The 23,874-nt window shown below is 43.1% G+C and overlaps 1 protein-coding gene across 4 annotated transcripts in view; it reads right to left on the minus strand.

The window, feature by feature from the left end:
- Window positions 1-1,117: 1,117 nt before the first annotated feature.
- CFAP47 (cilia and flagella associated protein 47) overlaps window positions 1,118-23,874 on the minus strand; it is a 548,331-nt gene continuing 525,574 nt past the window's right edge. For all 4 annotated transcript variants that reach the window (XM_056556158.1, XM_056556159.1, XM_056556156.1 and 1 more), the window contains exon 65: window positions 1,118-1,403. In XM_056556158.1, the coding sequence (XP_056412133.1) occupies window positions 1,182-1,403 (222 nt within the window). In that variant the 3' untranslated portion in view covers window positions 1,118-1,181. The remainder of the gene's footprint in view (window positions 1,404-23,874) is intronic.

Here is a 23,874-nt window from a genome sequence, read left to right on the forward strand (position 1 = left end):
GGGCAGCCATCGGCTGTCCGGGCTTGCTGGGAGTTGTAGTTTTGAAACCTCCGGAGGTCCGCAGGTTGAAGACCACTGCGGCCTTCAACATGCGGACCTCCAGAGGTTTCAAAACTACAACTCCCAGCAAGCCCGGGCAGCCATCGGCTGTCCGGGCTTGCTGGGAGTTGTAGTTTTGAAACCTCCGGAGGTCCGCAGGTTGAAGACCACTGCGGCCTTCAACATCATCCAGCCCCCTCTCACCCCCTTTAGTTCTGAGTACTCACCTCCGCTCGGCGCTGGTCCGGTCCTGCAGGGCTGTCCGGTGAGGAGGTGGTCCGGTGAGGAGGTGGTCCGGGCTGCTATCTTCACCGGGGGCGCCTCTTCTCCGCGCTTCCGGCCCGGAATAGAGCCGTTGCCTTGACAGCGACGTATCTGCGTCGTTGTCAAGGCAACGTGACTATTCTGAGGCCGGGCCCGAAGCGCTTAGAAGAGGCCTCCCCGGTGAAGATAGCAGCCCGGACCACCTCCTCACCGGACCACCTCCTCACCGGACAGCCCTGCAGGACCGGACCAGCGCCGAGCGGAGGTGAGTACTCAGAACTAAAGGGGGTGAGAGGGGGCTGGATGATGTTGAAGGCCGCAGTGGTCTTCAACCTGCGGACCTCCGGAGGTTTCAAAACTACAACTCCCAGCAAGCCCGGACAGCCGATGGCTGCCCGGGCTTGCTGGGAGTTGTAGTTTTGAAACCTCTGGAGGTCCGCAGGTTGAAGACCACTGCGGGTGGGGGAGTTCACTCGAGTATAAGCCGAGGGGGGTGTTTTCAGCACGAAAAATCGTGCTGAAAAACTCGGCCTATACTCGAGTATATACGGTACATGCCTAAATGAACTAACACACCTCAGAATTACAATGCTGATACTAAAGATTCCTTAGGTGACTCAAGGAGATTCCCAAATATGAAGTTAAAAACCAGTATGAATATGAGAATTATTGTTTTGTGTTATATTTTATGCTGTCTTTACATGTTAGCCACTAGTCAATATAATTTTATACGTTGAGTTACATTATACATATTTTTTTTAAAATCTAACGTTACTCAAAGGTCTTAAAATAAGTGACACAGAAAACACAAATAGAAATTGTATTGTTTTTAATGGGTTGTGAAATATATCTTAAAAATAAACATAAAAATAACATGTTTACAAAGAATTTACTTTGTTCCTAAACATTAAAGATGCTCCTTTAACTGGGGAGGACACTGCTGTTGTTGTAAGCTTCACATTTTCATGTAGAAAGTTACGTTTTTGATAAGACACTGGTCTTCTGACACCCATTGAATGTACTTTAGGAGAGACATTTGAAGGCAGATTGTCTTTTGGAGGAAGTCCATTGATCTCATAAGTCCATTGCATAGAAGATGTCTGTAAAATCAAGTGAAAACAAATTTCAGGATAGTAAATCATTTTCCAAAGCAAAGCTATCCATCATGGTGCCAATGTACTTGTGAGTTTTTTTTTTTAACCCTAGGCCTTACCTGTTTTGCTCTCAGAATCTGCTATGGGGCACTAAGCTATCATTTTTATGGGGCACTGTGACAGTAATATGGGAGCCTTAAGCTGTAACCATTATGGGGCACTGTGCCTGGCTATGACCTCGTTCACATTGCCGTTGCAAGCTCTATTTTTTTCTCAGCTAAAATCCTGTAAAATTACTGGGTCACTGACGGAACCTATGTAAGTGAATGGGGTCCATCATGACCCGGCAGTAGCCGTATGCATCCGACCCGTTTCAGGGTCCAATTAGCTCAACAACAAAAAAAAGAGCTGATCAGACCCTTAACGGGTCAGATGCAAATGACCATGCAAACCTAGCCTATTCTGTGAGAACTATGGCTGTAGTTGTTACTTTTAAACACCTCTTTTAGAAAAGTAATGAAACCACAAGTGCACAACAGAAAATCGGCCACCAGCCTGCCTACTATGTTATATATGAACCAATTAATAACTAAAAGTACTATATTTTGACTGTTTTCACACCAAACAGGCTAACTATTCAGAAATGTTAAACTTTTTCTATGTTTTACTATATATGATAGTTTTTAGTGTATTTGAAGAGTAATGCTTATTATTTTTTTGTTTTTGAGACATATCATTTCCCAAACTAGCCCTGCATATCCTTTTAACTTGCCATAACATTTATTGCATACAATTTCCATTATTTTTCATGAATAACAGTTTCTTCCTATTGACGCATTTCTGTTCTACTATATTGTTCATTTTTTCCATTGTTTATATAATTCTCAAGGTTAAATAATTCAACCATATATCATCCATAGATAAGTCACTGTACAAACTGTAACTAAAATGATCTCAGATGGAATATTGAGAAAATGATATTCAGCATGACTACATGTATAAAAGGAGCAACTACATGGATGAAATCTTAAGAGGTTTAACAAGATAAATAAAAATTTGGTGAGGTTTCCAAAGCCTTAAACACAATGGCTGTACCATCATTCAGAATGCAGACGGCTTATCACATTTAATATAATAACAAGGGCAGGGGACAGAAGGGAAGAGGTCATGAACAGAGAGCTGTAAAAATAAAAGTGTAAGATAATAACAATATAATTTTAATGACCACACACCGGCCTGTTAAGTTTCTGTAGTTTTATTTTATAATAGTTTCTATAACTGAGTAATGAAACTATGCTGGATGTTTTCATTACGGATGTTTAAATAAAATGTTAACAGCAATGTGCTCGAATACCGTAACTGCCCCCTTTACACTGACTTTTATGTAACCTGGTCTATAAATCTAAAGGCAATAAATATGGATTTTTGTGGGAAATTGCTATTTTCAAAGTCAATTTCAATAGAATCTAGAATTTTTCCAATATTTCTATTATTTCAGGTTCATTGCATAAGCTATATTTTCAGTCATTCATGTATCAGGGACTTGATAATTACAGTAATGCTAAGTATATATAATACAATGCATGGTATACCAGTATACCCTATGCCTATGTGGTGTGTCAGCACATCCATATGCATCCTACACATGGCCTAGCAGTCTTCTCGATTTCGCAGTACAATATATCCAGTATCTCAGCATGGTGTCTTTTACCCTACCATTTCCTCACTGCTCATTGTGACTCCAAATTAGTGTCCAATACCAATATACAGAGGGGCAACAAAGTATTTAGTCAGCCACCAATTGTGCAAGTTCTCCCACTTAAAAAAAGATGAGAGAGGCCTGTAATTTTCATCATAGGTATAACTCAACTATGAGAGACATACAGAGAAAAAAATTCATAAAATCACATTATCTGATTTTTAAAGAATTCATTTACAAATTATGGTGGAAAATAAGTATTTGGTCACCTACAAACAAGCAAGATTTCTGGCTCTCACAGACCTGTAACTTCTTCTGTAAGAGAACAAACAGTCACACTCCAAACTCCAAGAGCAAAGAGCTGTTGAAGGACACCAGAAACAAAATTGTAGACCTGCACCAGGCTGGGAAGACTGAATCTGCAATAGGCAAGCAGCTTGGTGTGAAGAAGTCAACTTTGAAAGCAATTTTTAAAAAAATGGAAGAAGTACAAGACCACTGATAATCTCCCTGGTGTTAAAATGATCACAAGAACGGTGAGCAAAAATCCCAGAACCATACGGGGGGACCTAGTGAACGACCTGCAGAACACCTTACCTACTGTGAAGCATGGGGCTGGAAACATCATGCTTTGGGGCATTTTTACAGCAAAGGGACCAGGACGACTGATCCGTGTAAAGGAGAGAATGAATGGGGCCATGTATCGTGAGATTTTGAGTGAAAACTTCCTTCCATCAGCCAGGGCACTGAAGATGAAACGTGTCTGGGTCTTTCATCATGACAATGATCCCAAACACACCGCACAGGCAACAAAGCAGTGGCTTCGTAAGAAGCATTTCAAGGTCCTGGAGTGGCCTAGCCAGTCTCCAGATCTCAACCCCATAGAAAACTTTTGGAACGAGTTGAAAGTCCGTGTTGCCCAGCGACAGCCCCAAAACATCACTGCTCTAGAGGAGATCTGCATGGAGGAATGGGCCAAAATACCAGCAACAGTGTGTGAAAACCTTGTGAAGACTTACAGAAAACATTTGACCTCTGCCAACAAAGGGTATATAACAAAGTATTAAGATGAACGTGTTATTGACCAAATACTTATTTTCCACCATAAATTGCAATTAAATTCTTTAAAAATAAGACAATGTGATTTTATGGATTTTTTTTCTCATTATGTCGCTCATAGTTGAGGTATAACTATAATGAAAATTACAGGCCTCTCTCATATTTTTAAAGGGGAGAACTTAAATTTATCAAAATTGTATGAGGTTGTTTCATAAATCTGTCCCATTTTTAGGCTTTCTTTTAGATGAACTATAAGTTGACTTAAACTGGGACAAAATTTGCACCAAATCTGGTGCAATTTTACATACTGTGCAGCATATTGAGCTTGACCCCCTTTCATCAAAGGCTTGATGAGGGTGCCGCTCTGCACGCTGCAAGAAAGTTAGTAGCCAGCTAGCATCCCAAGCACCTGCCAAGCCAGCAAAATCTGTCAAATAGTAAGGTAATTACATGAGAAGGAGATTTGTTACAGTGTTTCTTCCCAGTAGTAAGGGGATTACATGAGGAGGAGGGTTATTACAGTGTGTCACCCCAGTAGTAAGGAGATAGCAAAGAAGGAGGTTTATAACAGTGTGTTACCCCAGTAAGGTGCATGCTGGGAGTTGAAGTTTTGCAACATCTGGAGGGTCACCGTTTGAGACCACTGCTGTAAGTTTTCCTAAGCTATATGAAACACATAGTCTCTGAATACATTGTGAACAGAGCCTTAGAATTAACAAACATATTTGTAACCAACTTGTGTAACAGAAATGATTTAGCGCTTAGTCCTGCAGAACAATGTGTGGTTTCTCTTATACTGTCTATTAATGAGCTGACGCCTGATTATAGTCGCCCCACTTCAATCAGGCAATGTGCTGATTTCAATCTGTACAACAACTCTTCTTTTAATAAGCCTTTAACCCAGAGGGATCATAGTTGCTTTGTTAAGTGAAGCTGAAGGTGAAACAGTTTATCTTTTTTGGATTCATGGAAATGTACCCCAGGGTTATGCTGACTGTGAATATGATTTATTAACCTCTGTTAAATCTTTATACATATCAGAAAAGCCACCTAAAGTTAACCCTATTTACACTGCTGTCCATTTATTCTGTTATATGCAATTGAGTATGTTATACAAGTTTGAATTCTTATTATAGAACAGCATTGTAGAACAGCATTTAGAGAACAGCATTGTGTTCCTATTGCCTATTGTCTTAACCCCTGCACATTTGTGAGATGTAACCTGTGTCTTCTGCTTGTGAGCTTAGATTTGCTTTGACTTGTTAAAAGGAGGAATCCTGAAAGCTTGTCTCTACAAAATTCTGTTAGTCCAATAAAAAAGGTATTACAAGATACTGCAACATTTTATGATATTGCATCTGTTCCTATAGACATAGATAGAAAACAATCAGATAAAGGGCAGGGTCACAAGGGAGTGCCTCCGCAGTGTATTCCACCCAGCTGATGTGTGTCTGTGTGTCCGCTCGTGGCTGCGGATTTCCCGCCAGCAGTCACAAGTGGACACAAAGAGCTCTGCATTGCTCTGTGACTGCCAACAGCGCATCCGCAGCTGTGCTCCCGTGTAACATTACCCAAAGGGAGAAAATAAATGGGTGAAACATGAGTGTCAACTATATCACCCTTTATTTCTTCTTCATTGACCGAGATGCAAAAAAAAAAAAAAAAAAATTAAATGCCATACGACAAACCCATTCGAAATTGTGGGATCCAACTGGTTTCTGGAATGGTATTCGGCATGTTACCATAGCATGCTGTGCTGTTTTGTCCAGAATTTTTATTTGAACCCACTACCAAGGCTCCTGAAGAATCTCCAAAATGTCTGTAAATCCAACCTGAGTTGTCAAGCTTTAGACAAGTCAACAATTTTCCTAAAGTTTTCCTGCTTTTTCCAAAAATTGTTTGACATGTTACAGAGATGTGTATAAGGTTTTAATTAGCCAAAGTTTCAGTGCTGTGACTCACCACAATCAGTAGTATGCTTTACTTCTCGGCTTCAAAGAAAAGCCCCATAGACTTATATTAGGGCTTTCAGGATGAAGAACGCTGCGAGCTGGGGAGTGATGAGCACTACCACACACATTTTTCATCAGCTAGGGGACGCACCAGTAATGGAGGACATCAGCAATAGTGCCATTAACTCTCAGATGCCGTGATCAATACTGATCACGGTATCTGCTGCACAAGCAGTGCTGTGGGAGATTGATCAGACCACCCGCAGTGAAATCAGACCACCCACAGTAGCTCAAACAGTCAGAACAGCCGCCGAAGGTCCCCTATCCTGCCTCCCGGTGGCTCTGGCACTCTGTTGCTCTAGTTTGCCTTCTAGCAGACCAGAGCAATAGACTACAGATATTACTGATTAGTGCTATGCATATGCATAGCAATGAACAGTAATAGCAATCTAAGGATTGCTATGTAAAGTCCCCTATGAGGACATAAAAAAGTGAAGCTAGCAAAAAAAAGTTTTAATAAAATATGAATAAGCCTGTTGCCCTACAGAAATTGAAATCCCCTCCTTTTACCATTTAAAAAAAAGTGTAAAAAAAATTAAAACAAATATATTTGGTATCATCGCGTGCATAAATGTCCAAACTATTAAAATATAATGTTGATTATTCTGTACGGTGAACAGCATAAACGTAGAAAAAACTAAATCTGAAATTGCTCCTTTTTGGTCACATCACATACCCCAAAAATTTAATAAAAAGTGATCAAAAAGTCACATATACACAAAGTTACAGATAAAAACTTCAGAGTACAGTGCATAAAATGAGCCTTTATGAAGCCCAGTATACATAACAAATGAAAAAGTTATAGGGGTCAGAATAGAGCCATTTTAATCATAATAATTTTGTTTAAAAAAAAAAGTTGTATTTTTTTTTTTACTCCTTTTTTTTAACCCCTTTTGACCTTAAGGACCAGAGCACTTTTTTTTTGCAAATATGACCACTGTTACTTTAAGCATTAATAACTCTATGATGCTTTTACTTATGAATTTGATCCCGAGAATGTTTTTTCGTGACATATTCTACTTTAACATAATTGTAAATTTTCAGCAATACTTGCATAATTTTTTGGTGAAAAATTCCAAAATTTCATGAAAAACTTTGAAGCTCTCTGCTTGTAAGGAAAATAGACATACCCTTATTACATTCTGTGAGGGGTGTAGTTTCCAAATTGGGGTCTTCAATTCCAGCCAAATACTGTCTCCAAAAGGCCAATGGTGCTCCTTCTTAGCCCAGTAGTGTGCCCGCAGAGCACTTTACATCCACATATGGGGATTTTTTCATACTCAGAAGAAATGGTGTTACACATTTTGTTGGTCTTTTTTTTCCTATTACCCCTTGTGAAAATGAAAAATTTGGAGTGACACCAGCATTTTAGTGAAAAAAATCTAATTTTTCATTTTCATGTCAAACTTTAACAAAAATTTGTCAAACACCTGTGGGGTGTACCCCTTGTTACGTTCCATGAGGGGTGTAGTTTCCATAATGGGGTAACATGTGGGTGTTTTTTTTTTTGCATTTATGTCAGAATCGCTGTAACTATCATCCACCCCGTGCAAATCACCAATTTAGGCCTCAAATGTACATGGTGCGCTCTCACTCCTGAGCCTTGTTGTGCGCCCACAGATCACTTTACACCCACATATGAGGTATTTTCGTACTCAGGAGAAATTGCGTAGCAAATTTTGGGGGTCTTTTTTTCCTTTTACCTCTTGTGACAATGAAAAGTATGGGGCAACATCAGCATGTTAGTGCAAAAAATATAATTTTTTTGCACTAACATCCCGTTGTAGATCCCAGCTTTACTTTTTCATAAGGGGTAAAAGTAGAAAAAGCCCCCCATAATTTGTAGCGCAATTTTCCCAAGTATGGAAATACCCCATATGTGTCCCTAAACTGTTGCCTTGAAATACAACAGGGCTCCGGAGTGAGAGAGCGCCATGCGCATTTGAGGCCTAAATTAGGGATTTGCATAGGGACGGACCCCGCTTGCCACCTCTACCAAAAATACTGTACGGAAGTGTTTCCGAAACAGGGTGCCTCCAGCTGTTGCAAAACTCCCAGCATGCCTGGACAGGCAATGGCTATCCAGCAATACTGGGAGTTATTTTGCAACAGCTGGAGGCTCCGTTTTGGAAACAGTGTCGTAGGAGACATATTTAATTTTTATTTGGTGGGGAGGGACAGTGTAAGGGGGTGTATATGTAGTGTTTTTTTTTTACCCTTTATTTAGTGTAGTGTTTTTAGGGTACATTCTTATGGCGGAGGTTTACAGCGAGTTTCCCACTGGGAGTTTCAGCTGCCACAGCTCAAACTTGGCCCAGGATACGCGCTGTAAACCCCTGCCCGTGTGAGTGTACCCTGAACATTCACTTTGCTTTTGGGGGGGGGGGGGTGGATGGAAAAATAAAAGTTATGGCTCTTAGAAGGCGAAGAGAAAAAAATGCAAAAAACTGGCTTGGTCCTTAACCTCCTAAAAACGCAGGACATAAATGTACATCCTGGTGAGCTGGTAATTAAAGCACCAGGACATACATTTACATCCTATGCATAACCGCGAGCGTCATGAGCGGCAGGTCCTGGCTGCTGATAGCAGCCAGGGACTCGCCCGTAATGGCGGACATCCGCGATCGCATGGATGTCCGCCATTAGCCCCTCAGATGCCATGATCAATACAGATCACGGCATCTGCAGCATTGCGGACACTAAAATGGATGACTGGATTGCCCGCAGCAGCATGGCAGAAAGGAGGTCCCCTCACCTACCTCCGCTGCCTTCCACAGGTCTTCTGCTCTGGTCTGCAATCGAGCAGATCAGAGCAGATGACGACCGATAATACTGATCATTGCTATGTCCTATGCATAGCACTGAACAGTATTAGCAATGAATGATTGCTATAAATAGTCCCCTATGGGGACTATTAAAGTGTAAAAAAAAAAATTTTAAAAGTTAAAAAAAAGTTACAAAAAATAAAAAAAAAAACTACTCCAATAAAAACGCAAATTGTCCCATTTTCCCTATTTCACCCCCAAAAAGTGTAAATAAAAATATTTTATATACATATTTGGTATCCCAACTATTAAAATAAAATGTTAATGAAACCGTATGGGGAACGGCATGAACATAAAAAAAAAGTCCAATATAGCTTCTTTTTTATAACATTTTATTCCAAAAAAAATATTTTAAAAAGTATTAAAAGTTTATATAAGCAAATATGGTATCAATAAAAAGTACAGATCAAAAAATGAGCCCACATACCGCCACTTATACGGAAAAATGAAAAAGTTATAGGTCTTCAAAATAGGGGGATCTTAAATGTACTAATTTGGCAATTTTGCAATTTTTTTTTTTAAAGCGCAACAGTAATAGAAAAGTATGTTATCATGGTATAATTTTAATCGTATTGAGCCAAAGAATAAAGAACACATGTAATTTTTACTGTAAATTGTATGTAGTGAAAACAAAACCTTCCAAAATTGGCAAAATTACGGATTTCTTTTTAATTTCCCCACACAAATAGTATTTTTTTGATTGCGCCATACATTTTATGGTAAAGTGAGTGATGGCATTACAACGGACAACTGGTCGCGCAAAAAACAAGCCCTCATACTAGTCTGTGGATGAAAATATAAAAGTTATGATTTTTTGAAGGCGAGAAGGAAAAAACTAAAACGTAAACATAAAATTGTCTGAGTCGTTAAGGGGTTAAAGGAGTACTCCGTCACAAACATCTTATCCCCTCTCCAAAGATAAGGCAAAAAAATTATAGATCGCGGGGGACCCACTTCCGGCACGGAACCCCGTCATTAGGCGCACGGAGCAAACTCTGCTCTGTGCCCGATGACTGTCACCTCCACGCCTCCTCCATTCACTTCTATGGGAAGAGACGTGATAGCTACGTCATGGCCGTCACGCCTCCTTTCATTGCCATGAATGGAGGGGGCGTGATGTGACGTTTTGAACGCGGAAGCTGCAATCTCCACTGCCGGCCACAGAGATCGCGGGGGTCCCCAGCGGCGGGACCCCGCAATCTAACATCTTATCCTTTATCCTTTGAATAGGGGATAAGATGTTTGCGATGGAGTACCCCTTTGCGGACACAGGCTAAAATGGGCTGTGTCCGCAAACTCTGCTCCATGCCCAATAACTGTCAATGCGGCCGCCACGCCTCCTCCATTTCTCTTCTGTGGGAGGAGACATGATAGCTACATCATACCCTCGAGTCTCCTTTAAGGCTAAAATGGGCCGTGTCTTTAAGGGGTTAAGATCTATTTCATGGAGCACAATATAATATAATGTTTAGGGGACAGTGTCAATGTATATTTAGCCTTTGGTATTATCATTTTCTTTTCATGTTGGATGGTCAGGGGATCTAAATGAACATAGATAATAAACCCACATTTTCCACAGTTCAGGATGCTAATGTCAAAATGTATACCACAAGAATTAATAGTATGCTAGGATATTTAATCACATCCTATTTATTAACAACGGAAATTTGACAGCTAGGGCCACCAACGATCCTTACAGTTTAGGAAATACCATGCTAGTTAAGCTCTGTGGCTGTTTCACTGTTGTCTCCAAGTAATTAAACTGAGCTAGAAAAAATACAATAAGGACTATAGCTAACATGACATGTCTAAACAGTTGCATGGTATAAAGAAAAAAATAAACAAGCATCTGTCAAGATGTATATCAGTTTATAAAATATGAAACACAACTATTATTCTGACACAAAACTTTTCCTTTCAGAGCTGAAAGAATCTGCTTATACTAATAATACAGTGGAATTGCAATGTCAGATATGTCTGGTAAGTTCAGCATTCTGCCATTCTTTGGATTAACAGTCCAATAAACTTTAATAAATCAAACTCACTGAAGTAGAAGGAAGGGAATGTTATGATGAAAAATCTGCCAATATGTGAAAAATGTACACAAATGCAGCATTGTTTACCAGTCATTTTCAGCTCCTTTCAGGAATCTATTGCACACTTCTAAATATCAAGAGTGTGAGAAATGTCTGCTTCAGCAAGAAAAAATAGTTTACAGGTATCTGAAATACATTTTCTTTTAAACAAATATTTTAAGAAGTTACAAAATGTTTACTTTGATTTAACTGTGTTTTAATTTTTTTAAGGCAATGTCATTACAAAATGCTAAAAGGAAACTGACAGGCTGTTCACCTGCACCAAACCCAATACACTGGGTTATACTGTAGTGCATATGAACAGCATTACAATGATGGGTCACTTACATAATTCTGTCCTGTGGATTAAAGGTTTTCCCTTCCAATATCCTCACTGCTATAGCGCTGCCGTGTGCAATGAAGGTGGGGAGCCAGCTTGCAGAGCTCCCCTGACTCCTCTATATGCAGCACTATGCCCACCGATCTGATGAATATTCTAAGAGCTCAGCTAAGCACTTTTCCCCATGTCTCTCCCCTTTTTGCATTGAACAGATTCTATAGCAAGTATATAAAGATGCTATAACAAGTCTCCTGCAGCGAGAGGAATGCACTTGACTGAGGGCTTCTCACTGCTCATTCTAGCGATCAATGGTGATCTAAGCACCCAGACTGTGCAAAAGTTTTGACATGACTTTTTTCAAATGTCAGTGACCCTCTCTTTCGAATCCACACCCAAAAGTCACAAACTTTAGTTAAAATTCATGTTTAAACATTTTTGGTGAATGTACTTTCTTAAAAAGTTGGCCTGCAGTTTAAAATGTCTAGCAGTTTACTATAACTAAAATAAACTTCTACTTTCTTAAGCCTTCAGGTATCCATACTTTTTCTCTTCTATGAGTTGTAAATACTGCAATTGTGGCAAGGTGCAAATATTATAAATAGGCTGGTCTGAGCTTGCTTATAGATATACATAATGCAATGAGTTAGGGATGGAACAATGAAATATCATTATGTAGTACATAGTAATAAATAAAACTCCCAGGCTTTTAAGATGGAGTGTAAGGCAATCAATAAGGTAGACATGACAGCTCCTAAAGCCATGGATCTCATCCATCTTTACAGAAATAAATATTGTGAGTAACAACCCCTTCAGACTTTTATCAGTTATTTATTCTTATTGATTGGCTCCTTCTTTCCTTTTATTGTTGTCTTCCTTTTAAACAGCCTGGTCTTAAAAAGTATTTTTTTTTTACATTATGTACCTGGAGACAAGATGGCACAAGGATACAGAAATGAAAAAAGGCAAGCTGATGGAGGCAATGTGAGGGTCTGAGCAATGTTCAGCTGGGAAATCTTAGATCTTGGCAATTATATGGATATAGAAACAGTGTTTAATAATGGTAGAGGCTAAGATGGATAATGCACTGCCACACTGCAGAAATTGTTCAGGAATGGTTTAAGGAACATGACAAATATTTCAAGGTGTTGACTTGGCCACCAAATTCCCCAGATCTCAAATGACTTAAGCATCTGTGGGATGTGCTGGAGAAACACATCTGATTATTGGATGTCCCACATCTCATCTCAGTGACAGATACCATACCATGATAAGTATTGTGAGGCCTAGAACTCAATGGCCCTGATTTACTATTGTAAACCCGACATGTTTTGTTGGCTCGTGCGCCAGAAATTCTGTCTGCGCCAGAATTTGCGGCAAAATTAAAGAAGAAAAAAAACCTGACTAACTCTCCATTTTACTGAGAAAACCAAAAAAGGGGTGTGTGATCCTCAGAAAAAGTGGTCTTGGCAGTCATGAAAAGTGGGCATGGCCCCAACATTTTCACAAGAACCCAACATATTTACTAAGGTTTCTACATAAAATGTAGAGGAAAACCCGACAGTTTAGAGCATGTGTAGAAAAAGCAAAATGTAGGGAAAACCGCAAAATGTAGGAAAACCTTAGTAAATAATGTGGAAAAAAATTGTAGGGAATTAAAACCCACAAAGAAAACAACACTCAGCTCATAGTAAATCAGGGCCAATGAGTCAATCCTGAGAGCTGCAGCATAAGGGGGATGTACACAATATCAGATCAGGCTGTTTTAATGTTATGGGTGATCATTTTATGTGAATCGTAAGAAAATGTGGTGTCTTATGAAACACAACAATTTTTGTTTTACTTTCCTATGTTCGACAAAAACAGACAACTTTTTTCCCATTGGACTAAATAAAAAAAATGCATCAACAATAAGGGAACAGCAGTGTTAGGCTGGGTTCACATATATCAGGCGTCTGGCATAGTTTCCCTCTGGCGTGCACTGGAGGGAAACTGATGCTGGAACTGATCCCCTTCATTTGAATGGCACAGTTCACAATCATCCAGCATCTCAAGTTTGACGCCGAATGGTTGGACACACTGGAGGGTACCAGGCAGGGGAAGCTTGTTGCATTCCCCTGTGCAGAAACAATAGACGCCAGAAGCAATATAGCTGATGACAATTTGTCATCAGTTGTGGCATCAGTTGCGTCTAGATTTAGGCTGAGTTTACCTATGCCGGATGCCGGACATATGTGAACCCAGCCTTATTTAAAGTGAAGGTAGAAAATTGTTGATATAACATACAATACATTGCATAAGATTTTGACCACAGAATTACAATACAGTATGTACAATGGGAGGTTAAATTTACTAAGTATTTACACATGACTGTGATCTTTAATTTGTAGCGTACACAATCGCTTCATTGCTCGAAAATCTGCACTTTTTGTACAAACTCATTGTAACACTCACGTTTCTGAAGACAGCAACTCCGGTGTATGTGGATCCGCTGGACCTGTGTGGCAGATGACTCGGGCCGTGCCAGGGAACGGAGTCTAAGGTGCCGCTGGTCTTCACCAGAGCCCGCCGCAAAGCAAGATGTTCTTGCTGCTGCAGGCGACACCCAGGTCGTAACCCCCGGCAACGGCTCAACCTCACAGGCAGCTGAGGAGATGCGAAGCACAGAAGGGATGAGACAACTCATAGTCAGGATAGCTGTAGGTCAGGGCAGGCAGCACAATAGCGTAGTCGGGACGTAGCAGAAGTTCAGTAGGCAGGCGGCAGAGAAGCAAGGTCAAGGTCACAAAAGCAGGAGATCTGGTTCACGGCAAGGCAATATAAAGGGACGCTTCCTCTAGGGCACAAGGCAACAAAGATCCGGCAGAGAACTGAGGAGGGTAAAGGAATTTATCAACAAGACACAGGTGGTTAGACTAATGAGCATACTGGCCCTTTAAATCTTAAAGCAGAGCAGAGAGGTGGAAGCAGAGGCAGGGGAAACACCCGGAGAATGATGGACTGGGGCTCTCATGCGGGTGCGTCCCGCAGTACGAGTCCCAGCCCCATCGGCAGCAGAAGGTAAGGGTACCATGCGCTCACGGCCAGCGTGTGAGGCCGGAGCGCATAGCGTAACAGTACCCCCCCTTTGGTCTCCCCCTCCTTTTACGAGAGAGGAAACTCCTGAGAAGGTCACGGTCCAGGATATTCTCCTCAGGTTCCCAAGATCTCTCCTCAGGACCGTAACCCTCCCAGTCGACCAAAAAAAATTGTTTACCTCTGACAGTCTTTGCAGAAAGGATCTGCTTAACTTTGTAGACATCTGATGAGCCGGAGACAGGTGTTGGGGGAGGATTCTTCTGAGAAAACCGCTTTACAACAAGAGGCTTGAGGAGAGAGACGTGGAAGGAATTGGGAATACGTAATGTAGCAGGTAGATGGAGTTTGTAGGAAACAGGATTGATCTTTTGTAGAATCTGGAAGGGACCAAGGTAGCGGGGACCGAGCTTGTAACAGGGGATCTTGAAGCGGATGTATTTGGATGAAAGCCACACCATGTCACCAGGAGAGAAGGAGGGAGGAGATCTTCTACCTTTATCCGCTTGCGCCTTCATGCGTGAAGAAGCCTGGGACAATGACTGTCGGGTCTGTTGCCAGATGGTGGAGAAGTCACGGACCAGCTCATCAACAGCAGGCACACCGGAGGAGACTGGGAGAGGAAGAGGAGGACGGAGATGGAGTCCGTAGATAACAAAAAAGGGAGACGACCTCGTGGACTCGGAATCTTTAAGATTATAAGAGAATTCAGCCCAGGGGAGAAGGTAGACCCAACCATCTTGGCGAGCTGAAACAAAATGCCGAAGATAAGTCTCAAGGATTTGATTGACTCTTTCCACCTGACCGTGTGACTGAGGGTGGTAGGCCGAGGAGAAGTCCAGATTGATGTCCAGACGGTTACAAAGGGCTCGCCAGAACTTAGAGACAAACTGCACACCTTGATCCGAAACGATATGTTGTGGAAGACCATGTAAACGAAAGACATGCGACAAGAAGTACTTTGCCAGCTTTGGAGCAGAAGGAAGACCTGGTAGAGGAATAAAGTGAGCCATCTTGGAAAACCGATCTACCACGACCCAGATGACAGTGTTATTATGAGTAGGTGGCAGATCGGTGATGAAATCCATGGCGATATGGGACCAGGGAGTCTCTGGAATGGGTAAAGGCTGTAAGATTCCTGCAGGTCTTTGCCGAGGATTTTTGCCACGGGCACAAGTTACACAGGACTGAACAAAATCAGAAACATCACGTTCAAGATGGGGCCACCAGTAGTGCCGGGAAATAAGAAGTAGGGTCTTGCGTATTCCAGGATGTCCTGCTGTTAAGGAAGAATGACCCCATTTCAAGACCTTGCGTCTCAATCTGGTGGGCACAAAGGATTTTCCCGGAGGAATTTGCTGAATCTCGGCAGGAGCGGTAGGAATCAAATGGTCAGGAGGAATAATGTGCCTAGGCGTGGAGTCCAAACCAATGACGTCAGAGGACCTGGAGAGTGCATTAGCCCTGATGTTCTTGTCTGCAGGACGGAAGTGAATGAAGAAATTGAAACGGGAAAAGAACAGTGACCATCTTGCCTGGCGGGGGTTCAAACGCTGAGCAGATTGAAGGTATAGAAGATTCTTATGATCGGAATAGATACTGACCGGATGAGAAGAACCTTCCAGTAAATATTGCCATTCCTCCAAAGCTAGCTTAATAGCGAGGAGTTCACGATCTCCAATGGAGTAATTCCTCTCAGCAGGAGAGAAAGTCTTGGAGAAAAACACACAAGTTACACTCTTGCCCTTGGCGTTTTTCTGTGTGAGGACGGCTCCCGCTCCAATAGATGAGGCATTAACCTCCAACGCAGAGGGCCTCTCTGGATCAGGTCTTGTAAGCACGGGAGCAGAGGCAAACGCAGACTTTAAACGGGAGAAGGCCTCTTCAGCCTCTCGAGGCCAAGACTTAGAATTGGATGCTTTTTTAGTGAGAGCTACAATAGGAACAACCAAGGATTAAAAATGTGGGATAAACTGACGATAATAGTTAGCGAATCCCAGAAAGCATTGAATTGCACGTAGGCCCGAGGGACGAGGCCAATCCAAAACTGCAGATAACTTATCTGGATCCATCTGCAGGCCCTGATGAGAGACAATGTAGCCAAGAAACAGAAGACTAAACTTTTCGAACAGGCATTTCTCCAATTTGGCGTAGAGATGATTCTTCTGTAGTCTCTGAAGAACCAGACGAACATGAGCACGATGCTCCACTTAGCTGGAAGAGAAGATCAGGATGTCATCAAGGTATACGACAACACAGGTGTAAAGAAGATCACGGAAGATATCATTAACGAATTCCTGGAAAACGGCTGGAGCATTGCAGAGACCAAATACCATAACAAGATACTCAAAATGTCCGTCACGAGTATTGAAGGCTGTTTTCCATTCATCTCCCTTGCGGATACGAATGAGATTATACGCACCGTGTAAGTCCAGCTTGGAGAAGACCTTGGCACCACGTAAAGGGTCAAAAAGTTTTGAGATAAAAGGTAAAGGGTAACGGTTCTTGACCGTGATTTTGTTAAGTCGCCTGTAGTCAATGCATGGACGGAGTGAGCCATCTTTCTTCCCTACAAAGAAGAAACCTGCTCCTGCAGGAGAAGAGGAGCAAGAGACAGAAGATGAGAATGTTGGGACACAGATGTCAGGCGGGCAGATTCCCTCTCAAAGTGCAATTCCTCCTGTCTTTCGGCAAAACGCACATCAATGTGTGTGGCCAAGTGGATAAGTTCAGACAAAGAAGATGGAGGATCTCGTGCTGCAAGGGCATCTTTAATCCTGCTTGACAGTCCTTTTTTAAATGTGGCACACAAGGCCTCTTCATTCCAGGCAAGCTCAGAGGCTAGAATGCGGAACTGAACCGCGTAGTCACCAACGGTAGAATCTACTTGACATAGATTCAGCAATGCCGTCTCAGCTGAAGAGGCATGTGGGGGTTCCACAAAGACACTGCAAAATTTGGCCAAGAATGCAGACAAATTGGAGGATACTGGATCAACACGGTCCCAAAGGGGTGTAGCCCAAGCCAGGGCTTTTCCAGAAAGTAGACTAATGACAAAGGCCACCTTACTACGTTCAGTTGGAAACAGTTCAGACATAAGCTCCAAATGCATGGAACACTGTGTAACAAAGCCTCTGCATGACTTGGAATCCCCATCATACTTGGAAGGCAAAGGCTGGTGCAGCTGGGAGCCAGGAGAGACTGCAGGAGCTGGAGGAGGGAGTGGGCCAGATTGTGGTACCTGCTGCTGTTGCAAGGCCAAAAGCTGTTGCATCATGGCTGCAAGTTGATCCGCAACTTCAGGCAGGGGTTCCTCAGCAGGATCCATGGCCGGATCTTACTGTAACACTCACATTTCTGAAGACAGGAACTCCGGTGTATGTGGATCCGCTGGACCTGTGTGGCAGATGACTCGGGCCGTGCCAGGGAACGGAGTCTAAGGTAAGGGGACCATGCGCTCACGGCCAGGGTGTGAGGCCGGAGCGCATAGCGTAACACTCATGCTATCAACATATCCTTAAATTTACAATCTACATTGAAGGAGTCATTTAATAAATGCAACTTTTTATTTTTGGTGCAAATTATTGTGCAAAGTTATGTCAGCCATAATTATTTGAATACTAAGTTTTACTTTTTACAAACCCACAAATGACTATTTGATAAACTGGTCACACATGAGTACCACTTACAGCACTCTTCTTGCCATAAGAGCCAGTTAATAAATTCCCCCTAATGTGTATACTAAATGTATCTATGAAGCAATGTACGGTGATCACAGAGACTGATAATAAGCAGACTTGCATTTCTAAATAAGAATTCAGATAACTAAATTGTCATGCCAAAATGGAATGCAAGTGTTTGTATAACTGATAAAAAAAAAAAAGTATGCCTTTTAGTATGCCCATTAGAGGATTTAATATAGGCCTAGACTAATTATTTTTCCTTAGTGGCACCAGCATTGTTTAAGATGACTTTCCTTATGTGGCTTCATATCTTTCAATAGGTAAAGAGTAAAAAGCTTCATATCGTTCAATAAGTAAAAGTTTTCGGTTTGTGAAAGTGGCAAGACAGTTCCATTTTCCAGTATGCAGATTAAGACAAGGTAAAAAAGAGAGAAGCACTAAAAGATTTAACATTAAAAATGAATATTTATGTGTTAGTCTTGAGCTCTGTCTACATCATATACAATCAATAAGATAAACTTAGGCTTCTTAAAGTTAAATGGACTTACTTTATGTACATTGTGGTAATGGAAGAGGCACACATTTAAAGATGCTGAGACTGAATGGTCATTATAGTTGAAAGAGTTGATACACTGCCTGATTTGAACTATATAATAAAGCAAAATATCAAACTTAAAGATAAGCATGAGGGATTTAGTAAAATGGTTTGTGAATGTTGTGCCTGTACTGCCTTTTAGAGCAAGGGGTAAAATCTAAGTATTTAAAGTAAGTTAAAACACAGGCCCAACTAACCCTATCTACGCCCTAACCTTAAAGGAAATCTGTCATCAGAGTCACAAGCACTAAACCTGTTACACAGGCTTGTATCTGGCGAACCGCTGCACAGTTTTTAATGAGGTAAGAAGCATTTTAATCAGGATCACCCGCACTACAAGCCTGTGTAACAGGTTTAGTGTGGGTGATTCTGATGACAGATTTCCTTTAAAGGAAATCTGTCATCAGAATCACCCGTACTAAACCTGTTACACAGGCTTGTAGTGCGGGTGATCCTGATTAAAACGCTCCTTACCTGGTTAAAAATGGTTCAGCGCTTCTTAAGATATCTATATTTTTAGTTTTCTGTTATTCCCTGGCTTGGGACTCAGTGGGAGGTGTTATCATCTGGGACTCGGCCACACGTCATTCTAGCTGGACAGAGCCGCCGCCCGGCTCATGAATATTCATGAACTTATCCTCCTGGTCTAATTCTTCTTTCTCGGTCTGTTTGTGAATAAATACACCCTCCGTCCCTCCCTTCCTCCCACCCCCGGCTTTTCACTCATGCAGCCCGTCTTCTTACTTGTATAGGACCGCAGCTTGAGTGAAGCCGGGGGGAGAACGCCGCTTCTGGGTGTACGGAACGCGGCGCATGCGCGGCCCTCCACACCAGACCGAGAAAGAAGAATTAGACCAGGAGGATAAGTTCATGAATATTCATGAGCCGGACGGCAGCTCCGCCCAGCTAGAATGACGTGTGGCCGAGTCCCAGATGATAACACCTCCCACTGAGTCCCAAGCCAGGGAATAACAGAAAACTAAAAATATAGATATCTTAAGAAGCGCTGAACCATTTTTAACCAGGTAAGGAGCATTTTAATCAGGATCACCCGCACTACAAGCCTGTGTAACAGGTTTAGTGCGGGTGATTCTGATGACAGATTTCCTTTAATTATATCTAACTCCTAGTCAAAGAACTTTATTCATATAAAATATAACCTATTTATGGCCAATTTATTTATGGCTAGACAGCTACCTAGGATTTAGATATTGTAGGGTGAAAGTATGAGGTAGAACATTATCATGTGATGCTGTTTGGTTAGTACAAAAGTGTTCTAGAATCGTACATTAGTGTAGTTCTTTGGTCCAGCACAGTCCATTATCAGGCTCTACACCAGGGGTCCTCAAACTATGGCCCGCGGGCCACATGTGGCCCGCTGAGGACATTTATCCATCCCTGTGTCCCAAAAGTAGTTTTCGGGACAAAGTGATGCGTTCTCGGCGGCCCCGCGTTTACCAGGAGGTAGCGCACAAAGGGACGTTACTGACGTCCCGTGCGTGCGCCCATAGCAATGGAGCACTGAGGAGCGGAGCAGCGAGTAGGACGTTTGGTAAGTTTGGCAAGTGTTTCCAGCTGTACGTCAGGGACCTACTGCTATGGCCGGACCGGAGGAATGGTGGTCGGAGCACTGAAGTGTGGCACAGGCATACAGACTCCAGCAATACACTGTATGGCTGGAGGCTGTATGTATGTGGGGGAACTATACTGCACCTAATGTGGGGAACTATACTGAACCTAATGTGGGGGAACTATACTGCCAACTAAATGTGGGGGAACTACAACCTAATGTGGGGGGAACTATACTGCACCTAATGTGGTGGACTATACTGCACCTAATGTGGGGGAACTATACTGCCAACCTAATGTGGGGGAACTACAACCTAATGTGGGGGGAACTGTACTGCACCTAATGTGGGGAACTATACTGCCAACCTAATGTGGGGAGCTATAATGTCAACCTAATGTGGGGGACTATACTGCCAACCAAATGTGGGGAACTATACTGCCAACCTAATGTGGGGAGCTTTAATGCCAACCTAATGTGGGGGACTATACTGCACCTAATGTGGGGGACTATGCTGCACCTAATGTGGGGGAACAATACTGCCAACTAAATGTGGGGGAACTACAACCTAATGTGGGGGGAACTATACTGCACCTAATGTGGGGGAACTACAACCTAATGTGGGGGGAACTATACTGCCAACCTAATGTGGGGAACTATACTGCACCTAATGTGGGGGAACTACAACCTAACGTGGGGAACTATACTGTACCTAATGTGGGGGAATATACTGCACCTAATGTGGGGGTACTATACTGCCAACCTAATGTGGGGAACTATACTGCACCTAATGTGGGGAATTAAACTGCCCCTAATGTGGGGGAACTATACTGCAAACTAAATGTGGGGGAACTACAACCTAATGTGCCGGGAACTACAACCTAATGTGGGGGAACTATACTGCCAACCTAATGTGGGGGAACTATATTGCACCTAATGTGGGGAACTATACTGCACCTAATGTGGGGAACTATACTGCACCTAATGTGGGGGAACCACAACCTAATGTGGGGGAACTATATTGCCAACCTAATGTTTGGGGGAACTATGCTGCACTTAATGTGGGGGAATACACTGCACCTAATGTGGGGGAACTATACTGCCAACTAAATGTGGGGGAACTACAACCTAATGTGGGGGGAACTATACTGCCAACCTAATGTGGGGGAACAACAACCTAATGTGGGAGAAACTTATTTTTGAAAGTTATTTACAAATCTGTTTAACTTTATGGCACCAGCTGACTTAACCTCTTCAGGACCCATGACGTATGCATACGCCATCACACCCTGGGTCTTAAGGACCCATGACGTATGCATACGTCATGTCTTTTCCTGGTCTCCGCCGCTCACCCGGCGGAGATCGGAAGCGGATCCCTGCTGAAATCCTTCAGCAGGGATCCAGGGCAAACGCCGAGGGGGGCCATGTATGCCCCCCATGTCGGCGATCGCCGCAAATCGCAAGGGAAATCGCCCTTGCGATCTGCGGCGATACCGGGCTGATCGGGTCTCTGGGACCCGACCGCCCGGTAATTTCGCATGATCCCGGCTGTCACAGACAGCCAGGACCATGCTAAAGCATAGGAGCGAGGTGGCAAGCCTGCCACCTCCTCCGATCCCCTGCGATTCTTCGGTTAGTTAACCGACCAATCGCAGGAGGGGGGGCGGTTACTTCCTCCCGTCCTGCCCGGCCCCTTGAAGTCCGGAGAGGACGGGAGGAAGACCGGAGGATGCGGCGGGGGAAGGGGGAGTGCTGGGGACCGGCCCCGGTACTTACCTCGTCCCTGAAGACCCGGATCCCGGCGAGGAAGATGGTGGCGGCGGCGACAGGTGAGTAGATCTTCAGCCGCGGTCGGGCCCTTTACAGCAATGCACGTCGCCGTAAAGCGACATGCATTGCTGTATTGGGACCCTATATACTACAACTCCCAGCATGCCCAGACAGCCCTTGGCGTCTGGACATGCTGGGAGTTACAGTTTTGCAACATCTGGAGGTCCACAGTTTGGAGACCACTGTGCCCTTCCAGATGTTGCAAAACTACACATTCTCAGCATGCCCTTACTGTCCAGGCATGCTGGGAGTTGTAGTTCTGTAACATCTGGCCCTTCAGATGTTGCAGAACTACAACTCCCAGCATGCCTGGACAGTTTTGGCATACTGGGAGTTGTAGTTTTGCAACATCTGGAAGGGCACAGATTGGGAACCACTGTATTAGTGGACTGCAAACTGTAGTCCTCCAGATGTTGCAAACTACAACTCCAAGCATGCTGGGAGTTGTAGTGCGGCAACATCTGGCTCTAAAGATGTTGCCGAACTACTACTCCCAGCATGCCTGAGAATGTTTGGGAGTTGTGGTTTTGCAACAACAGGAGGCACACTGGTTGGGAAACATTGTCTGTTTCCTAACTCAGTGTTTCCCAACCCGTGTGCCTCCAGCTGTTGCAAAACTATAACTACCAGCATGCACTGATAGACTGTGCATGCTGGGAGTTGTAGTTTTGCAACAGCTGGAGGTCCCCCCTTGTGAATGTACAGGGTACATTCACATGGGCAGGGGGCTTACAGTGAGTATCAGGCTGCAAGTTTGCGATGCAGCAAATTTTGCGCGGCAGCTCAAACTCGCAGCGGGAAAATCGCTGTAACCCCCCCCCCGCCCGTGTGACTGTACCCTAAAAACACTACACTACACTAACACAAAATAAAATAAAAAGTAAAAAACACTACATATACACATACCCCTACACAGCCCCTCTCCCCTCCCCAATAAAAATGAAAAACGTCTGGTACACCACTGTTTTCAAAATGGAGCCTCCAGCTGTTGCAAAACAACAACTCCCAGTATTGCCGGACAGCCGTTGACTGTCCAAGCATGCTGGGAGTTTTGCAACAGCTGGAGGCACCCTGTTTGGGAATCACTGGCGTAGAATACCCCTATGTCCACCCCTATGCAAATCCCTAATTCAGGCCTCAAATGCACATGGTGCTCTCACTTTGGAGCCCTGTCGTATTTCAAGGCAACAGTTTAGGGTCACATATGGGGTATCGCCGTACTCGGGAGAAATTGCCTTACAAATTTTGGGGGGCTTTTTCTCCTTTCAACCCTTATGAAAAGGTGAAATTGGGGTGTACACCAGCATGTCAGTGTAAAAAAAAAATTTTTTTTACAGTAACATGCTGGTGTTGCCCTATACTTTTCATTTTGACAAGAGGTAAAAGGGAAAAAAGCCCCCCACAATTTGTAATGCAACTTCTCCCGACTACGCAGATACCCCATATGTGGGCGCAAAGTGCTCTGGGGGCGCACAACAAGGCTCAGAAGGGAGAGTGCACCATGTACATTTGAGGTGATTTGCACAGGGGTGGCTGATTGTTACAGCGGTTTTGACAAACGCAAAAAAAAAAAAAAAACACATGTGACCCCATTTCGGAAACTACACCCCTCACGGAATGTAATGAGGGGTGCAGTGAGCATTTACACCCCACTGGTGTCTGACAGATCTTTGGAACAGTGGGCTGCGCAAATAAAAAATTTTGTACAGCCCACTGTTCC

Source organism: Hyla sarda, chromosome 2, assembly GCF_029499605.1.
Source record: "Hyla sarda isolate aHylSar1 chromosome 2, aHylSar1.hap1, whole genome shotgun sequence".
NCBI lineage: Eukaryota > Metazoa > Chordata > Amphibia > Anura > Hylidae > Hyla > Hyla sarda.